General features: G+C 49.2%; 1 protein-coding gene across 1 annotated transcript; it reads right to left on the bottom strand.

Annotated features, from left to right (window-relative positions):
• Positions 1-2,707: 2,707 nt before the first annotated feature.
• Positions 2,708-17,528, bottom strand: LOC123749931 (facilitated trehalose transporter Tret1-2 homolog). Its single transcript, XM_069308768.1, has 2 exons — positions 16,346-17,528; positions 2,708-4,712 (listed from the first exon to the last, which is right to left on the bottom strand). Exons 1-2 carry the CDS (start codon positions 16,424-16,426, stop codon positions 3,345-3,347), a joined length of 1,449 nt encoding a protein of 482 aa, XP_069164869.1. The 5' UTR covers positions 16,427-17,528; the 3' UTR covers positions 2,708-3,344.
• Positions 17,529-18,007: the final 479 nt, after the last annotated feature.

Below are 18,007 nucleotides of genomic sequence, written 5' to 3'. Positions count from 1 at the left end.
TTCTCTATGAATGCACTCACTCACACTCATGACCTACTTTACCTACGCTTCAGTCTTGATGAGATGGATGATTCAGAATGAGACACGAGACTATCCACACAAAAACTTACTGAGAATGAATGTGTTTTCTGCTTTATCCTTAAATGTAATGAGAATAATAGAAGCTCAGCTCATTGGTCGACCCCGAAGCAAGTGATGAGCAGCAAATAACGTCCATATTTGAGCCCAACTGCCCAGTGATCATTTAATTTTTTTTATTACACACCTGTATAAAACGCGTTTAGCATCAATGGCTGGTACTGCGGTAGAGTACTCCCTGTTTTATTTATATATTAGTATTGCTAACATACACAGTATAACAAATGAAAACATAGTCGCTGCAGTTATTATATGGTAAACTCTGTATATTCTGAATGGTACAACCTGTTTTAGCAGAGAGAAATTGGTTCAATTGAAGAGATATATTCGTTCAGACCTACTTATATGGTAGATGTGGGTTGGGGAGGGAGGGAGGGGAAGCATTTACGTTCATGTTAATTTGTAATTTACAATATATTCGTCTTGCTAAAACACTTAATTCTGAAATGATACTTAATTGATATCTTGCCATTTACACTCGTCTCCCGAAAAATATCCCCTGAAAGTTTCATGACGACAGTGTCATGACATCAATGTCATGACATCAGTCTCATGACGTCAGTGTCATGACGTCAGTGTCATGACATCAGTCTTATGACGACAGTGTCATGACATCAATGTCATGGCATCAGTCTCATGACGACAGTGTCATGACGTCAGTCTCATGACGACAGTGTCATGACATCAATGTCATGACATCAGTGCTGACAGAAAAGTAGCTGGACAAAGACAAATCAGCCAGCATAAATAACACTAAATTTGTTAATGGTGAACAGAATAATACAGAATACCTACTTAAGGTATTCCACACAGTGTAGGCCTACTCAAGGTATCAGACATTGTAGGCCTATTTAAAGGTATCACACAGCATAGGCCTACTTGGGTAGGTCCACTAAAGGTATAACACAGTGTAAACCTACTTAAGGTACAAAACACAATGAAGATATACTTCAGATATAACAAATATAGGCAAATTAAAGATACCTAACACACAATGTAGGCCTACTGAATGTGTAACTCGCAATGTAAGCCTACCTAAAGTACCACACATTCAAACAGAGCAAAAAAAGAGAGAATGAAGTACTTAAGAAACACATAATCTTGCTTACAGTAAGTGTTCACATTTGGGAGATATATCCGAGGCACGACAGAACACTTTAGATACCACCTTGAGCCACCGAGGCATACACATTATGCAGAGGATTTCTCTGGAAGATAAATGACAGTCCAAGGTCTTGGAAAGCTAGCGGGTTTCTTAAGATTTTTTTTGGAAGACATAGAGATCCAGAATACTGGGAGGCGACTGGTTCTCCTGGGTGCTGGAAGACACATGGTCATCCAGTATTATAAGACACAAGACAATGCAGTTTTCCTGGATTTAAAAAAAAAAATGACCTTGAGATCATTTCAGAATTAAGAGTTAAATACTAAAAAATGATTTCAAAGGTCTGCTCTGAAAAAGTGTTTCTAATGTTTTTTTTTGAGTCCATGTATGTATAGAACAGCCTTAAGTATATTCTTCGTGTTACAGCAAGCGAGGGACAAGAGGAGATGTTGAAACAACGGGCGTTAGGCTGCGTCTGATTCGTTACACTCAAGAATTTACAGAAACTCAATTCACGTTGCTCATTCTCTGGACTAAACGCAACGCTGCAATTTGGTTTCTGTAATATTCGGTACTAACTTTAAGCTTATAAACAGATTATTACGTGCCTGAAACTAAATTTGAACTAGAAATGGATTAATATCTGTTTGGAGACAATGGATAACCTATTAATCATTTAATACCTGATCTAACCTTAAAGTTTATATGGATTAATTACAATAGTGATGCAAACCCTAAAGTATTGACTAGTACCTCAGTCTATAATTCTCTTCCTGAAGAATACAAACCCTAATAGAAGGCGACTGAAGATAAAGTGAAAAAAATCAGCGTCTCTAAAGATGGTCTATAATTAATTAATTAGACATAGTAACAACAGTAACTAGATCCAGTACAGTCGTGATTATCGTGATTAGAACTTAAAATATTCTTGAGATAGACAGTTTGATATATATATATATATATATATATATATATATATATATATATATATATATATATATATATATATATATATATATATATATATATATATATATGTCGTACCTAGTAGCCTGAATGCACTTCTCAGCCTACTATGCAAGGCCCGTTTTGCCTAATAAGCCAAGTTTTCCTGAATTAATATATTTTCTCAAATTTTTTTCTTATGAAATGATAAAGCTACCCATTTCATTATGTATGAGGTCAATTTTTTTTATTGGAGTTATTGGAGTTTTTATTGTTTTTAGTAGATATATGACCGAACCTAACCAACCCTACCTAACCTAACCTAACCTATCTTTATGGGTTAGGTTAGGTTAGGTAGCCAAAAAAGTTAGGTTAGATTAGGTTAGGTAGGTTAGGTAGTCGAAAAAACATTAATTCATGAAAACTTGGCTTATTAGGCAAATCGGGCCTTGCATAGTAGGCTGAGAAGTGCATTCTGGCTACTAGGTACGACATATATATATATATATATATATATATATATATATATATATATATATATATATATATATATATATATATATATATATATATATATATAAATTCATAAAGGCCCTTTATCACTTGCATGCCTACTTCTTCAAGACAACTTTGTCTCCTTGAGTTAAACTTTCCATGAAATGACAGGAAGCATAAGTTGCCCCACATCAGGTAAAGACATGAAGTTATTAACACTATATCAAAGCTGTCTTTTCCGAAAAAAAGATGGAAAATACAAGGCGGAAAAAGTTTTGAACCTATTTTGCACGTCACTGCTGAGTGTGCTCTTCTAAAATCGTGTCCTCAAGCACACTCAGTTCACATAAGTGGTGTTTTCTTCACTAAGATGACACTCTTGAGAGGGAATAAGACAGCACGGGCGTGAATATCACAATTAGGGCCAAGACCGCCCTCTAGCGTGGCTGCGGCCGTGGAGGCTCCCGGGCACCGGCGGCACCGCATATTGGGTGGGGGGAACCACCAGTAGCGGGAAGACGGGGCGGCGGCGCCGCCGGACCGGGGCTCTGGGCTCCTGCACCAGCACCTACAGCAGGATCTCTCTGTAGGGCCGCTGTCCAGGAGGCATCTCCCAGTGGACGGTGGGTGGTCGCAGCGGCGCTAGTGGGCGGGCTGGCTGCTATATGAGCGTCTCCTTCTGCAGGTCTACCGTCTGCATCTCCTGTAGACTTTTTCCTTTAGTCTCGGGGACAAATATGAGTGTGAAGACGAGGGCAAGAGCTGCGACACTCGAGTACAGCCAAAACGCTCCGTGCAGCCCAAGTAAGGACTCCAGGTCCACGAAGGTCTTCACACTGACGAAGGAGCAGGCATAACTCACAGCAGCTGCCACAGAGCCAAGCCCCCGATGTTTCAGTGGGAAGAGTTCCCCGATGTACAGCCAGCTGATTGGTGAGACACCGAGAGCGAAGGCTATCTCGATTACGAGTATGCAGAAGAGAGGGACCCAATCTGAATCCCGCCATTGCTGTCGTGCAAGGAGATTCTCGTCTTGATCAAGACCCTTCAGGTACATGTAGCCTCCAAAGGCTGCCAGTGCCGCGGACATGAGCATGTTGCTGAAGACAAGCAGCGGCCGACGCCCGACAGTATCGATCAGTGCCGAAGACGCCATTCCGGCGCAGATCTGAACGAAGGCCACCACGACTGCTGCGCGATACGGGTTCAGACCAACGAAAGTCTTGGCTAAAATGGGCACTGCATAGAAGTTGAAGGCGTTCGCACCGCTGAACTTCTGGAAGACCATGAGGCCGCAGGTGATGAATAGCGGACGGAGGAGCTCGCGAGGCGCTGCGCGTTGCGGACAGGAGTCTGTCTCGCGACGCAGAGTGGCGATGTTGGCTTTCATGGTGGTCAGCTCACGCGCCACGTCCGTCTCTGACCCGCGCAGCCAGCGCAGCGCGTTAGCTGCCTCGGTGTCCCGCCCTCGATACAGCAGGAAGCTAGGCGTTTCAGGGATGAATAGTGCGGCGAGGAACAGGCAGACAGGAGCCACCGCCGTAACCGTGGCTAGTTCCCGCCAGTTGAGGAAGGCGCCTAAAAGGTAGGAGAGCAGCATGCCAATGTTGCTGCTCAGCTTGGCTAAGGCACACAAGCAGCCCCGAATCTCGGGGTGAGCGATCTCGCTGATGTAGACAGGCGTAACAACAGCGATGACAGCAGAACACACACCACCTGTCAATGCTGCCACGTACAGCATGTTGACGTTCCATGCTACCACAGTCAATAGCCACGACAGTGCGAAAGGTATCGCCACAGCACACAATATTCGCTTCCTTCCGAACCTGATGGCCATTCCGCCTGGCACTGCTCCGAAGAAAGCTCCCAGGAGTGACAACGAAGCTATCCACGAGCCTTGATCTTCGCTGATGGAGAAGTGGTGGCCCTGGGCAGAGAGCATGGCCATGGAGGCTAGTGCCGGGGAGGAGTAGCCCTTCCCCAGCCCGGCGCACAGCGGCCCCAGCGACACAACCAGAGTCGCCAGCACCTGCAACACGGAACAAGGCGTCAGTTAATGGAGAAGAAAAACTGGACTATTTGCAAAAAGTCGTATAACTCTTTAGATCACAAGGTTAATGATCAGTTTCCTGAAGTGGGTGTAACATAATTTAGTTATATATAAAGACGTTAACTCCCTTATGATCTCAGTAAGACGAAAATGACTTTACACGTCTCTTATTTGTTCCCCTGAGGAGGAAATAATGTATCTCATGTAATATTCACTTGACAATTAGGCTAAGAATCCCGAGACAAGCATACTAAATACTATATTTATAATATATAGTGAAAATATCGATTAAAAATGGAAGATAAAAACCACAGTTACAAGCAAAAATATTTCTTTTCCATCCCAATAAAATATGTGGATTAATCATTTCATTTTCTAAATATTATGGAATGGTTTATTACGCGGGTCCGACAATAACTTAATTAATAGCTGCTGAAGCCAATTACTTCACTTAAAATTAATTCAATTTAAGTAACATTTACTTTAGATATATATTGTTTCCGTAAATGAAGGTTGTAGTACCATACAGTGAAGCGTGACACAGTGGACACCTGTTATTATACTGTGATGTATGACACGCCGGTTGTCTAATGCGATGATCCATCACCTATATCCCTGTCATATCTACTTTTAAAATAACTAATGGAGTTGGCTTCTACAGCCTGCCCATTTAGTTCTATTTTCTCACTACTCGAATATTAAATAAAAACTGTCTAACATCTTTATGATTCATGTGAGTCTCAAGCTTCCATCCATGTTCTTCTGTTCTACTGGTATTCTTTGTAAACATTTACTCTTTTTCCACTCTGTCAATCCCCCCTAAGTATTTTATACATATCTATCATGTCTCCCATCTCTCTCCTCTTTTCTAGCGTCGTCAGGTTTAGTTCTTTTAGTCTCTCTTCATACCCTATCTCTCGCAATTCCGGGACGAGCCTTGTTGCAGACTTCTATATTTGTTTAAGATATTTTATGTTTCTTTTGCTAGGGGCTCCATGATGGGGCTGCATACTCCAAAATTGGTCTTAGGCGTGTTCAGTGATCTAAATACCTCCTTATTTAGGTTCATGAATTATGTTCTATCTCTTGTTAATGTAGGGTATTCTGCTGACTTATTATCCTAGAATAGAGTATCCTCTTCATATGAGCTTCCGAGGTAGGTTCGGTGAACCTAGTTCTGGTAGTTCACTCCCAGGTCTTTTTCTCTAGTCGTTACAGAGAGGTAGTTCCCTTTCATTGTGTACTGTCCTTTTGGTCTCCTGACTCCTGTTCCCATTTCCATCACTTTACACTTGATAGTGTTGAAATTCAGTAGCCATTTCTCTGACCAACCAACTCCTCAGGTTGTTTAAGTCCTCCTGGATATTCTTACAATCCTCATCTGTCACAACTCTTCTCATTAGAGTTGTACTGTCTGCAGACATCGACATAAAAGACTCAACTCCTGTAGGTAGGTCGTTTACATAAATGAGAAATAGTACGGGATCCCAGCACCGATGCTTGAAGTACTCTACTCGTTTCCCTTCGCCTTTCCGACTTTACGCCCCTCACAGTTACACTCTGAATCCTGCTAGGTAATTCTTTACCCATGTTAGTGCTTTCCTGTTTACTCCCGCCTGCCTCTCGAGTTTGTGAAGAAATCTCTTGTAAAGACTCTATCAAAGATTTTTTTGGTAGTCCAGAAATATTCAGTCTGTCCACCCTTCTCTGTCCTGCCTTATTTTTGTTACTTTATCATAGACAGAACTCCAGTAGGTCCATCAGGCACGATTTTCCTTCTCTAAAGTAGTTCTCTTCTCTAAAGCCATTCCCTTCCCTAAAAGATTTTCCTTCCCCTAAGATAGAGGTTGAGAGGAAGGATTGGACTGAAAGTAGAGGCAGGGCTAGGCTACGAGGGAAGGCTAGGCTGCGAGGCAGGGCTTGGCTGCGAGGCAGGGCTGCTCCAGCAGATGTATCCACTGCCTCTGCTTGACCATCTCGTCCTCCCATTTTGTGTCCAACAACTTCTTTTGCTCCAGAATCATCTCAGTCCAAACTTTTGCAGCTCTTCTCACATTCCCTTGTAGCCGTCTCCACAATCTTATTCTCTCCCTCCGTCGTGAGTTCCTCCATGTTACTCCGTCATCTAATTACTCTTCCCCGTTTCTCTCACTGCAAAAAGACTCTCTTAAGGTAGACGACATGTCCATTACTTTAATCCATCCTGCCAAGCACAATTGGTGAGTGAATCCCAATAGCGTCGTCCTTGCAGTGTTATCTTGTTACGACCCGAGTAAACGTCGTCCTTGCAGTGTTATCTTGTTACGACCCGAGTAAACGTCGTCCTTGCAGTGTTATCTTGTTACGACCCGAGTAAACGTCGTCCTTGCAGTGTTATCTTGTTACGACCCGAGTAAACGTCGTCCTTGCAGTGTTATCTTGTTACGACCCGAGTAAACGTCGTCCTTGCAGTGTTACCTTGTTACGACCCGAGTAAACGTCATCCTTGCAGTGTTATCTTGTTACGACTTGAGTAAACGTCGTCCTTGCAGTGTTACCTTGTTACGACTTGAGTAAACGTCATCCTTGCAGTGTTATCTTGTTACGACTTGAGTAAGCGTCATCCTTGCAGTGTTATCTTGTTACGACTTGAGTAAGCGTCATCCTTGCAGTGTTACCTTGTTACGACTTGAGTAAGCGTCGTCCTTGCAGTGTTACCTTGTTACGACTTGAGTAAGCGTCATCCTTGCAGTGTTACCTTGTTACGACTTGAGTAAACGTCGTCCTTGCAGTGTTATCTTGTTACGACTTGAGTAAACGTCGTCCTTGCAGTGTTATCTTGTTACGACTTGAGTAAACGTCGTCCTTGCAGTGTTATCTTGTTACGACTTGAGTAAACGTCGTCCTTGCAGTGTTATCTTGTTACGACTTGAGTAAGCGTCATCCTTGCAGTGTTACCTTGTTACGACTTGAGTAAACGTCGTCCTTGCAGTGTTATCTTGTTACGACTTGAGTAAACGTCGTCCTTGCAGTGTTATCTTGTTACGGCCTGACATGTGGTCACAGTCAGGTCACGCTGCCTTACCCAGCTGCTGCCTCTATCCCATACAGTTCACGCCTCGAATTTTCTTCACAGAAAAATAGTTCAACACTTCAGAGTTCACGAAATTTCGTGCTTGGAATTTCAGGAGCTTATTTACCTCCACCAAAACGACGAGAAACCCGCCGATAAGACCGGTTTCTGAGGTCTTACACAGTCAGAGTTTGACTGTATGTATTTGTGTGTACTTATCTAGTTGTGTTTGCGGGGGTTGAGCTCTGGCTCTTTGGTCCCGCCTCTCAACTGTCAATCAATTGGTGTACAGGTTCCTGAGCCTCCCATTGGGGGTTGCAGCTGCATTATCAGGGAAACTTATGGCAACATGAAGCAGCTTTTGAGGTGCATGAAAGATGACCCTCATCAATGACAGCTCTGTGGCGACTTGAGGGGTAAGTGGTGCTCTTTGTGGACCCAACAAAGTTCAGCTCTTGTCTTTGTGAGTGGAAGAGCCGTGCGAGAGCTTCCTATACTATGTCATGGAAGACTAGCCACTCCGGCCATCATTGCAGCCCGGGAGACAATCGCTAATCATCCACCACGTGTTAAATCAAGATTGTATTATCATTCTTACACATAAAACAATGACTAATCATAAAGTATAATTATTATATTTGATTTTAGCTTGTACAAGTGTGTGATAAACTGATCTTTTTACATCTCAAAAAAAAAAAAACGAGACAACGTTTAACAAATTGTTGACGGTGTAATGTAAGACTTTAGTCTCGACGTGTCAGAGGACGAGCAGAGATCAGGGTAGGCTGGCTGGGAGTAGGCAAGGAGGCTGTATGTTAAGTAATAAAGTTTTTATTACCCTGGTGTGAGTTTACTGCCTTCCTGGGTTTTCCAGACTCTCCTATCCTGATCCCCCATTCTTTTCCCACCTTCTCCTCCTTCCTCCTTCACCTTTTCCTTCCTCCTCCACCTCTTCCTTCCTTCTCCGCCTCTTCTTTCATCCTTCATGATGATCTATCTTCATCCCCAATCTTCTCCATCTTTGTTGAGCTTCAGTTCCTTACTGCCGCTTGCGTTCCATTTCCTGTTCGCACTATCTCTCTTCCTCCCTATCTCTCTTCCTCCCTATCTCTCTTCCTCCCTAATGGCTCCTGATTATTCTCGGCTTCCATTTATCAGCATTAATCTCCTCTTTCCTTCCCTCCTCTCCGCATTTCTTGCCTCAGTGTTGCCCGAGTAATTTCTCATCTCCTGGTAGAGTGGTGGTGATGTTTTTAACTCATTCTGTCTTCCATCTTTTCTATCCTCGATGGCTTCTTCATTCTTCTTTATTTCCTGCCTCTCTTCTTCATTCAGTATCGCCAGTGGTGGGGTCAGCACCAGTGGTGGGGGTCAGCACCAGTGGTGGGGTCAGCACCACTGGTGGGGTCACCACCAGTGGTGGGGTCAGCACCAGTGTTGGGGGTCAGCACCAGTGTTGGGGTCACCACCAGTGTTGGGGTCACCACCAGTGTTGGGGTCACCACCAGTGTTGGGGGTCACCACCAGTGTTGGGGGTCAGCACCAGTGTTGGGGGTCACCACCAGTGTTGGGGGTCAGCACCAGTGTTGGGGGTCAGCACCAGTGGTGGGGTCAGCACCAGTGGTGGGGTCAGCACCAGTGGTGGGGTCAGCACCAGTGGTGGGGTCACCACCAGTGGCGGGGGCACCACCAATGGTGGGGTCAGCACCAGTGGTGGGGTCAGCACCAGTGGTGGGGGTCAGCACCAGTGGTGGGGGTCAGCACCAGTGGTGGGGGTCAGCACCAGTGGTGGGGTCACCACCAGAGGTGGGGTCACCACCAGTGGTGGGGGTCACCACCAGAGGTGGGGTCACCATCAGTGGTGGGGGTCACCACCAGTGTTGGGGTCACCACCAGTGTTGGGGTCACCACCAGTGTTGGGGGTCAGCACCAGTGTTGGGGGTCACCACCAGTGTTGGGGGTCAGCACCAGTGTTGGGGGTCACCACCAGTGTTGGGGGTCAGCACCAGTGGTGGGGTCACCACCAGTGGTGGGGTCACCACCAGTGTTGGGGGTCAGCACCAGTGGTGGGGTCAGCACCAGTAGTGGGGTCAGCACCAGTGGTGGGGGTCAGCACCAGTGTTGGGGGTCAGCACCAGTGTTGGGGGCCAGCACCAGTGGTGGGGTCAGCACCAGTGGTGGGGTCAGCACCAGTGGTGGGGTCACCACCAGTGGCGGGGTCACCACCAGTGGCGGGGGCACCACCAATGGTGGGGTCAGCACCAGTGGTGGGGTCAGCACCAGTGGTGGGGGTCAGCACCAGTGGTGGGGGTCAGCACCAGTGGTGGGGGTCAGCACCAGTGGTGGGGTCACCACCAGAGGTGGGGTCACCACCAGTGGTGGGGGTCACCACCAGAGGTGGGGTCACCATCAGTGGTGGGGGTCACCACCAGTGGTGGGGGTCAGCACCAGTGGTGGGGTCAGCACCAGTGGTGGGGGTCAGCACCAGTGGTGGGGTCAGCACCAGTGGTGGGGGTCACCACCAGTGGTGGGGGTCAGCACCAGTGGTGGGGGTCAGCACCAGTGGTGGGGGTCAGCACCAGTGGTGGGGGTCAGCACCAGTGGTGGGGTCACCACCAGTGGTGGGGGTCAGCACCAGTGGTGGGGTCACCACCAGTGGTGGGGGTCAGCACCAGTGGTAGGGTCACCACCAGTGGTGGGGTCAGCACCAGTGGTGGGGTCAGCACCAGTGGTGGGGTCAGCACCAGTGGTGGGGGTCAGCACCAGTGGTGGGGTCAGCACCAGTGGTGGGGTCAGCACCAGTGGTGGGGTCACCACCAGTGGTGGGGGTCACCACCAGTGGTGGGGGTCAGCACCAGTGGTGGGGTCACCACCAGTGGTGGGGTCACCACCAGTGGTTGGGGTCACCACCAGTGGTGGGGTCACCACCGTCATTAAGACATTTGGTATTCTCAGGAAGTTGAAAATAAGATGCAAGAATATTTGTCCCTTAAATCCCTCCACGTCCCTCCCGGACCCCCCCCCCCTCCACGTCCCTCCCGGACTTCCCCCCCTCCACGTCCCTCCCGGACCCCCCACCTCCACGTCCCTCCCGGACCCCCCCCCCTCCACTCCCTCCAGGACACCCCCTCCACTCCACTCCCTCCCGGCCCCCCCACTCCCTCCAGGACCCCCCACCCCCCTCCACTCCCTCCCGGACTCCTCCACCGGCGGAACTTGGCGAATTAAACTCCATTTCTCTGGCAGAGTAATAACTGCCAGGTCTCCAGCGCCGCCCCGAACACAACACCCCCCCCCCTCTCTCTCTCTCTCTTTCACACTCTCTCACTCTCTCTCACTCACTCTCTCTGTCTCTCTCTGACTCTCTCTGACTCTCTCTCTCTCTCTCTCTCTCTCTCTCGGTCTTTCATTCTCTTTTTTTTTTTAGCTAAGACTAGGGTTCATTAATGCTGTCGATTAAAGTATCTAGTGAAATTGCAAGCAAGAGCTGTTATCCTACCTCAGCTCATCAGAAGCCTACTCCTGGACACTCATTTATTTCACGAGTATGTTCTTTGAAATTATGATACAGAGAACTTTCATACAGTATCATATAAGGCGCTTGGTAACACTGCCAGAGCTGTCTACCTCAGTTCAGTTGAAACTTGGTCCAGGAGATTCATTTATTTCATGATCTCATTGTATATATCATTGGACCGGACACCTCAGACCCAGACCTGCTGCCTGGGTAACAGCTTCTCCCCCGTACCAACCTACCCTGGCTTTGCGCCCTGGTGAGGCCACTCCAGACCGACAACCAGAGCGCAACTCCATAGTCTCCCGAGACTGATGGATGCCTACTACATTGGAAATAAACTTTATTCGTTAAGTAATAATCATATAAGGAACGGGATGAGCTTGTAAGCACATGTGAACCAGAGCCTTCGTGCGACCAGTTGACCTGATGCATCAACCTGTTGAGTGAAGAAGTTCCAGATGTGAGTCGGCCTGGTCGACGACCGGGCCGCAGGGACGCTAAGCCCCGGAAGCACCTCAAGATAACCAGCCTAGGAATAAATAAATGCTGTAGGCAGAGACGTTCTTGAAAAACACCGTTCCATCATGAGGCTGCTGAAGGTTGAAAGCCTTGTTATACGGGTACCAACAATTTGTTGTCCATGGAGTTGGGCCAGGTGCAGAACTTAGAGAATGTTGGCCTTATTACATAGCAGTAAGTCCATTAACGTCACGACGGTGTTGCAGGGTCTGATGTTCACACAAGACTTGGTCAAGACTATAGAGATGAGCCTGCTTGCACGGCTCTCTACTAGCCTATGATGCCAAGTACTTAAAGTTTCACTACTAATCTATATTGCCAGACCCGATCAAGGGCTCCTGTTGTGTCTAGAGCAACAACACAGCTGATCTTGGACTCATCCAGTGACTGATGCCGCTTAGTGGAGAGATTTAGCAAGAGATCAGCAGCAAATTTCTTTTCTAAAACCATGCTGTCGATCACGTAGTAGCCGATGATGGTAAAAAATATGAAATCATTTGCTAATCGATTAATGATTCGATAATTTTACCAGTAATGGAGAGCAGTGACGCAGGTCTGTATTTACCAATCACTGAGCGGCTCTTCTTTCTATGTTACGGAACAACATCGCCTTCTTCCATAAGGAGAGTCAAGTTCCTTGAGCTAGGCAGACCTGGAATAAGCACGTGAGAAGGGGTCTCTATCTCTATCTCTCTCTCTCTCTCTCTATCTCTGTATCTCTGTATCTCTGTATCTCTGTATCTCTCTATATCTCTCTATCTCTCTCTCTCTCTCTCTCTCTCTCTCTCTCTCTCTCTCTCTCTCTCTCTCTCTCTCTCTCTCTCTCTCTCTCTCTCTCTCTCTCTCTCTCTCTCTATCTCTATCTCTCTCTCTGCCTCCCCCTCACATTCGCCTCGCCTCATCTCCGCTCCAATGCCTCCGCATCCTCCCCTTCCAGCCTCCCGCGCCGCCTCATCTGCCGCAGTGGAGATCTGCATGTGCTCCGGAGCTGTAGTTCTGCCCACGCTGATGCTGCATTGGTGCTTATTGGCCCCCCAGTCGCCGGGCGAGGGCCAGAGGAATGTCTGCTTGGCGGGGGCTGTTGTGACAGTGTCGTGGGGTGCTGTTTTGTCGTGTCGTGGGGTGCTGTTTTGTCGTGTCGTGGGGTGCTGTTTTGTCGTGTCGTGGGGTGCTGTTTTGTGTCAGTGTCGTGGGGTGCTGTTTTGTGGCAGTGTCGTGGGGTGCTGTTTTGTGGCAGTGTCGTGGGGGGCTGTTTTGTGGCAGTGTCGTGGGGTGCTGTTTTGTGGCAGTGTCGTGGGGTGCTGTTTTGTGGCAGTGTCGTGGGGGGCTGTTTTGTGGCAGTGTCGTGGGGGGCTGTTTTGTGGCAGTGTCGTGGGGGGCTGTTTTGTGGCAGTGTCGTGGGGGGCTGTTTTGTGGCAGTGTCGTGGGGGGCTGTTTTGTCGTGTCGTGGGGGGCTGTTTTGTCGTGTCGTGGGGTGCTGTTTTGTCGTGTCGTGGGGTGCTGTTTGGTAATGTCGTGGGGGCTGTTTTGTGGCAGTGTCGTGGGGGGCTGTTTTGTGGCAGTGTCGTGGGGGGCTGTTTTGTGGCAGTGTCGTGGGGGGCTGTTTTGTGGCAGTGTCGTGGGGGGCTGTTTTGTGGCAGTGTCGTGGGGGGCTGTTTTGTGGCAGTGTCGTGGGGTGCTGTTTGGTAATGTCGTGGGGGGCTGTTTTGTGGCAGTGTCGTGGGGGGCTGTTTTGTGGCAGTGTCGTGGGGGGCTGTTTTGTGGCAGTGTCGTGGGGTGCTGTTTTGTGGCAGTGTCGTGGGGGGCTGTTTTGTGGCAGTGTCGTGGGGTGCTGTTTGGTAATGTCGTGGGGGGCTGTTTTGTGGCAGTGTCGTGGGGTGCTGTTTTGTGGCAGTGTCGTGGGGGGCTGTTTTGTGGCAGTGTCGTGGGGGGCTGTTTTGTGGCAGTGTCGTGGGGGGCTGTTTTGTGGCAGTGTCGTGGGGGGCTGTTTTGTGGCAGTGTCGTGGGGTGCTGTTTTGTGGCAGTGTCGTGGGGGGCTGTTTTGTGGCAGTGTCGTGGGGGGCTGTTTTGTGGCAGTGTCGTGGGGGGCTGTTTTGTGGCAGTGTCGTGGGGGGCTGTTTTGTGGCAGTGTCGTGGGGTGCTGTTTGGTAATGTCGTGGGGGGCTGTTTTGTGGCAGTGTCGTGGGGGGCTGTTTTGTGGCAGTGTCGTGGGGTGCTGTTTTGTGGCAGTGTCGTGGGGTGCTGTTTTGTGGCAGTGTCGTGGGGGGCTGTTTTGTGGCAGTGTCGTGGGGGGCTGTTTTGTGGCAGTGTCGTGGGGGGCTGTTTTGTGGCAGTGTCGTGGGGTGCTGTTTGGTAATGTCGTGGGGGGCTGTTTTGTGGCAGTGTCGTGGGGGGCTGTTTTGTGTCAGTGTCGTGGGGGGCTGTTTTGTGGCAGTGTCGTGGGGTGCTGTTTTGTGGCAGTGTCGTGGGGGGCTGTTTTGTGGCAGTGTCGTGGGGGGCTGTTTTGTGGCAGTGTCGTGGGGTGCTGTTTTGTGGCAGTGTCGTGGGGGGCTGTTTTGTGGCAGTGTCGTGGGGGGCTGTTTTGTGGCAGTGTCGTGGGGTGCTGTTTTGTGGCAGTGTCGTGGGGGGCTGTTTTGTGGCAGTGTCATGGGGTGCTGTTTTGTGGCAGTGTCATGGGGGGCTGTTTTGTGGTGTCGTGGGGGGCTGTTTTGTGGCAGTGTCGTGGGGGGCTGTTTTGTGGCAGTGTCGTGGGGGGCTGTTTTGTGGCGTCGTGGGGGGCTGTTTTGTGGTGTCGTGGGGTGCTGTTTTGTGGTGTCGTGGGGGGCTGTTTTGTGGCAGTGTCGTGGGGGGCTGTTTTGTGGCAGTGTCGTGGGGGCTGTTTTGTGGCAGTGTCGTGGGGTGCTGTTTTGTGGCAGTGTCGTGGGGGGCTGTTTTGTGGCAGTGTCGTGGGGGGCTGTTTTGTGGCAGTGTCATGGGGGGCTGTTTTGTGGCAGTGTCGTGGGGGGCTGTTTTGTGGCAGTGTCGTGGGGGGCTGTTTTGTGGGAGTGTCGTGGGGTGCTGTTTTGTGGCAGTGTCGTGGGGGGCTGTTTTGTGGCAGTGTCGTGGGGGGCTGTTTTGTGGCAGTGTCGTGGGGGGCTGTTTTGTGGCAGTGTCGTGGGGGGCTGTTTTGTGGCAGTGTCGTGGGGGGCTGTTTTGTGGCAGTGTCGTGGGGGGCTGTTTTGTGGCAGTGTCTTGGGGGGCTGTTTTGTGGCAGTGTCGTGGGGGGCTGTTTTGTGGGAGTGTCGTGGGGGTAATTTTTTATGGCTATATAGTGGGCTCTCGTTCTTTGGTCCACAATGCATGTGCAGTGTGCAACCCAAATATATGGGACGGGGCTCTCACGGTTCAGTCATCAGAAGGAAGCGGTCTGACAAGCCGTTACTTCGTGTCCCGAACAGGTTCGAGTGCTAATCTAATCCGATTAGCATGCTTAAACTCCTTTATGTATTTATGTTCTTATCTCTATGCTGTTATCAACACATGAAGATAATTTTGTTTGAGAAATCTTAAGGAGTCCTTGCGATGGTGTAGGTAATGGATTTTTGGCGATAAACTCAATTCATGCCCAACCACTTGGCCTGGACGGTAGAGTGACGGTCTCGCTTCATGCAGGTCGGCGTTCAATCCCCGACCGTCCAAGTGGTTGGGTACCATTCCTTCCCCCCCACCCCAGTCCTATTCCAAATCTTTATCCTGATCCCTTCCAAGTGCTATATAGTCGTGATGGCTTAGCACTTTACCCCCTCCCTCCCCCCGGAGCTGGGAGCCGGTCGGCCGAGCGGACAGCACGCTGGACTTATGATCCTGTGGTCCCGGGTTCGATCCCGGGCGCCGGCGAGAAACAAGGGGCAGAGTTTCTTTCACCCTATGCCCCTGTTACCTAGCTGTAAAATAGGTACCTGGGTGTTAGTCAGCTGTCACGGGCTGCTTCCTGGGAGTGGAGGCCTGGTCGAGGACCGGGCCGCGGGGACACTAAAGCCCCGAAATCATCTCAAGATAACCTCAAGATAACCCCCCACACTGATAGTTCCCTAGTTCAATTCATTCATTTTCTTCGCCAATATGAAGCATCAATATTGATTTAAGATAACTTTACTCGTTATCGCTGAGGTTTTTTAACCACCTGATATCATGATAGTGTCCATATGTCTCTCAGCAAGTAGTTATGTAAATGGGGAAAAGATATTGAAATGAAAGTTTGAAAATTGGATGAATGTTTCTTGTAAAAAGTTAATGAAACCTTTATTGACTGGCCGAGAGAACGATTGAAACAGTTGACTGAAAGCAGACAACCTTGTTAATGTAGTGACCAGTTAACTTTAGACTGAACTAGTGAGTCATTGCCGCTATATTCATAAGACGTTCACCCAGTATATATAAACTCTAGTCTTAGTGTATGGGAACAATCATTCAGGAAATGTTGAGGTTGTTGCTTGTGTGTGTGTGGATGTGTGTGGACTCACATGAGTACAGTGGGAGACTCACCTGTGTACAATGCTGAGGCGCTGGGGGCGTGACGTACACAAACTTGGCCGCTGGGGACCGCTTGCTGGGTTTCCGACTCATGTCGCAGGTGGACGTGGACGCCTGCTCCGAGTCCTGGGAAGGACAGGTGGGCGTGTTCACCTGTTCAAGGTGGCGCGAGTAGCGGGTGGATCTGCTCACCTCCGGCGGGTAGAAGGTGGCACGGGCAGGCTGTGTCACCTGCACCGGGTGGTAGGAGACTTGGGAGGCCGTCTGGTAGGTGACATTGGCCTCCAGGGGATATCTGGCTAGACTGGGCGTGATTCCTGGTGTTTATTGGCTCGTGAGAACGAATACTATCGCTCCTTCTAGCCAAGTGGTGAACCGTTTTGAGTTGAGGTTTGTCGCGCATACAGAGCCCGTACCAGGTACAAGTTCACGTCCAGTAGCGTCCCGGACTTTGAAGTTCCCGTAAGGAGCTAGGGAGCCTCCAGGAACACGTAGCGTGCCACACAGACCTAAGGCTCCGTGTTTCATTCACATACAAGTGACACGGCAAGGTTCAAGGAGGCGCAAAGGGCCCCGTCCTCTCCTCTAGAGACGTACAACTATGTCATCTCATCTACAGCTTCTGACGCCGTATCATGACACACATCTCCGGTAATTACGTAAAAAAATAGGTTTGTCTGTATCAAATCGATACGGGATTAGGCGATACGTTTAGGATATTAGTGGTTCTCGATTTCGTGGTGTGTGGGAAGTGAGAGCTACGAGGAGGAAGAGAGTCGACGGGACGCAATAAGTGAGCATCACACAGCGAGGGTAATGCTCTACTGGCCCTGGCTCCGGTTTCCATTCACTCCGTCGGTACAAAAATTAAAAATATCAGTTCCGGTTTGATATCCAGTATGATCGAAGTATTGCAGTCAGTTGGTTCGCTTCACGGGACTGAATACCGCTTCTAGGACAAACACTGATACGATCTGCTTCACAACACTGACTGGCAGGGCTCTGATTTGGCAGATCAGACGATCGCGTCAGAGTAATTCGTTTCCAGCGTAGCAGAGATCAGAGAGTTGGTGGTCTCTGTGTGTGGCAGGAGAGGTAGTGGTTCCAAGCTCCTTAGTGTTGACTCAGCTGTCTATTGTGTCTATCACCAGAGACACGAGCAACGGCGTTCGATAGATGAGCTGGGTGGCCTGGCGCCGCCCTGTGGATGAAGAAACTCAGAATTATTCATCATGACTAATATATAACTTAAGAAATTCATTTTTCTAGTAGTTGAGGCTGTTGGTGGTGGGGGAGGTTGGGGGGTGGTTGGGGGGTGGTAGGGGGGTGGTAGGGGGGTGGTTGGGGGGTGGTTGGGGGGTGGTTGGGGGGTGGTTGGGGGGTGGTTGGGGGGGTGGTAGGGGGGTGGTAGGGGGTATTGGTTGTGATGAGGTTGATGTTTGGTGGAGTTGGTGGTGGGGGAGGTTGGGGGGTGGTTGGGGGGTGGTTGGGGGGGTGGTAGGGGGGTGGTAGGGGGTATTGGTTGTGATGAGGTTGATGTTTGGTGGAGTTGGTGGTGGGGGAGGTTGGGGGGTGGTTGGGGGGTGGTTGGGGGGGTGGTAGGGGGGTGGTAGGGGGTATTGGTTGTGATGAGGTTGATGTTTGGTGGAGTTGGTGGTGGGGGTGGTTGGGGGG

This window comes from Procambarus clarkii, chromosome 63 (assembly GCF_040958095.1).
Source record: "Procambarus clarkii isolate CNS0578487 chromosome 63, FALCON_Pclarkii_2.0, whole genome shotgun sequence".
In the NCBI taxonomy this organism is placed as follows: Eukaryota; Metazoa; Arthropoda; class Malacostraca; order Decapoda; family Cambaridae; genus Procambarus; species Procambarus clarkii.
The sequence above is the reverse complement of the archived record's forward strand: the minus strand, read 5'-3'. Positions and strand labels throughout refer to the sequence as shown.

Coding starts and splice junctions, on each gene's coding strand:
- LOC123749931 (XM_069308768.1), bottom strand. CDS start 16,426: ATGAGTCGGAAACCCAGCAAGCGGTCCCCAGCGGCCAAGTTTGTGTAC. Junction 4,713..16,345: donor CGCCTCAGCATTGTACACAG/GTGAGTCTCCCA, acceptor TCCGTGTTGCAG/GTGCTGGCGACTCTGGTTGT.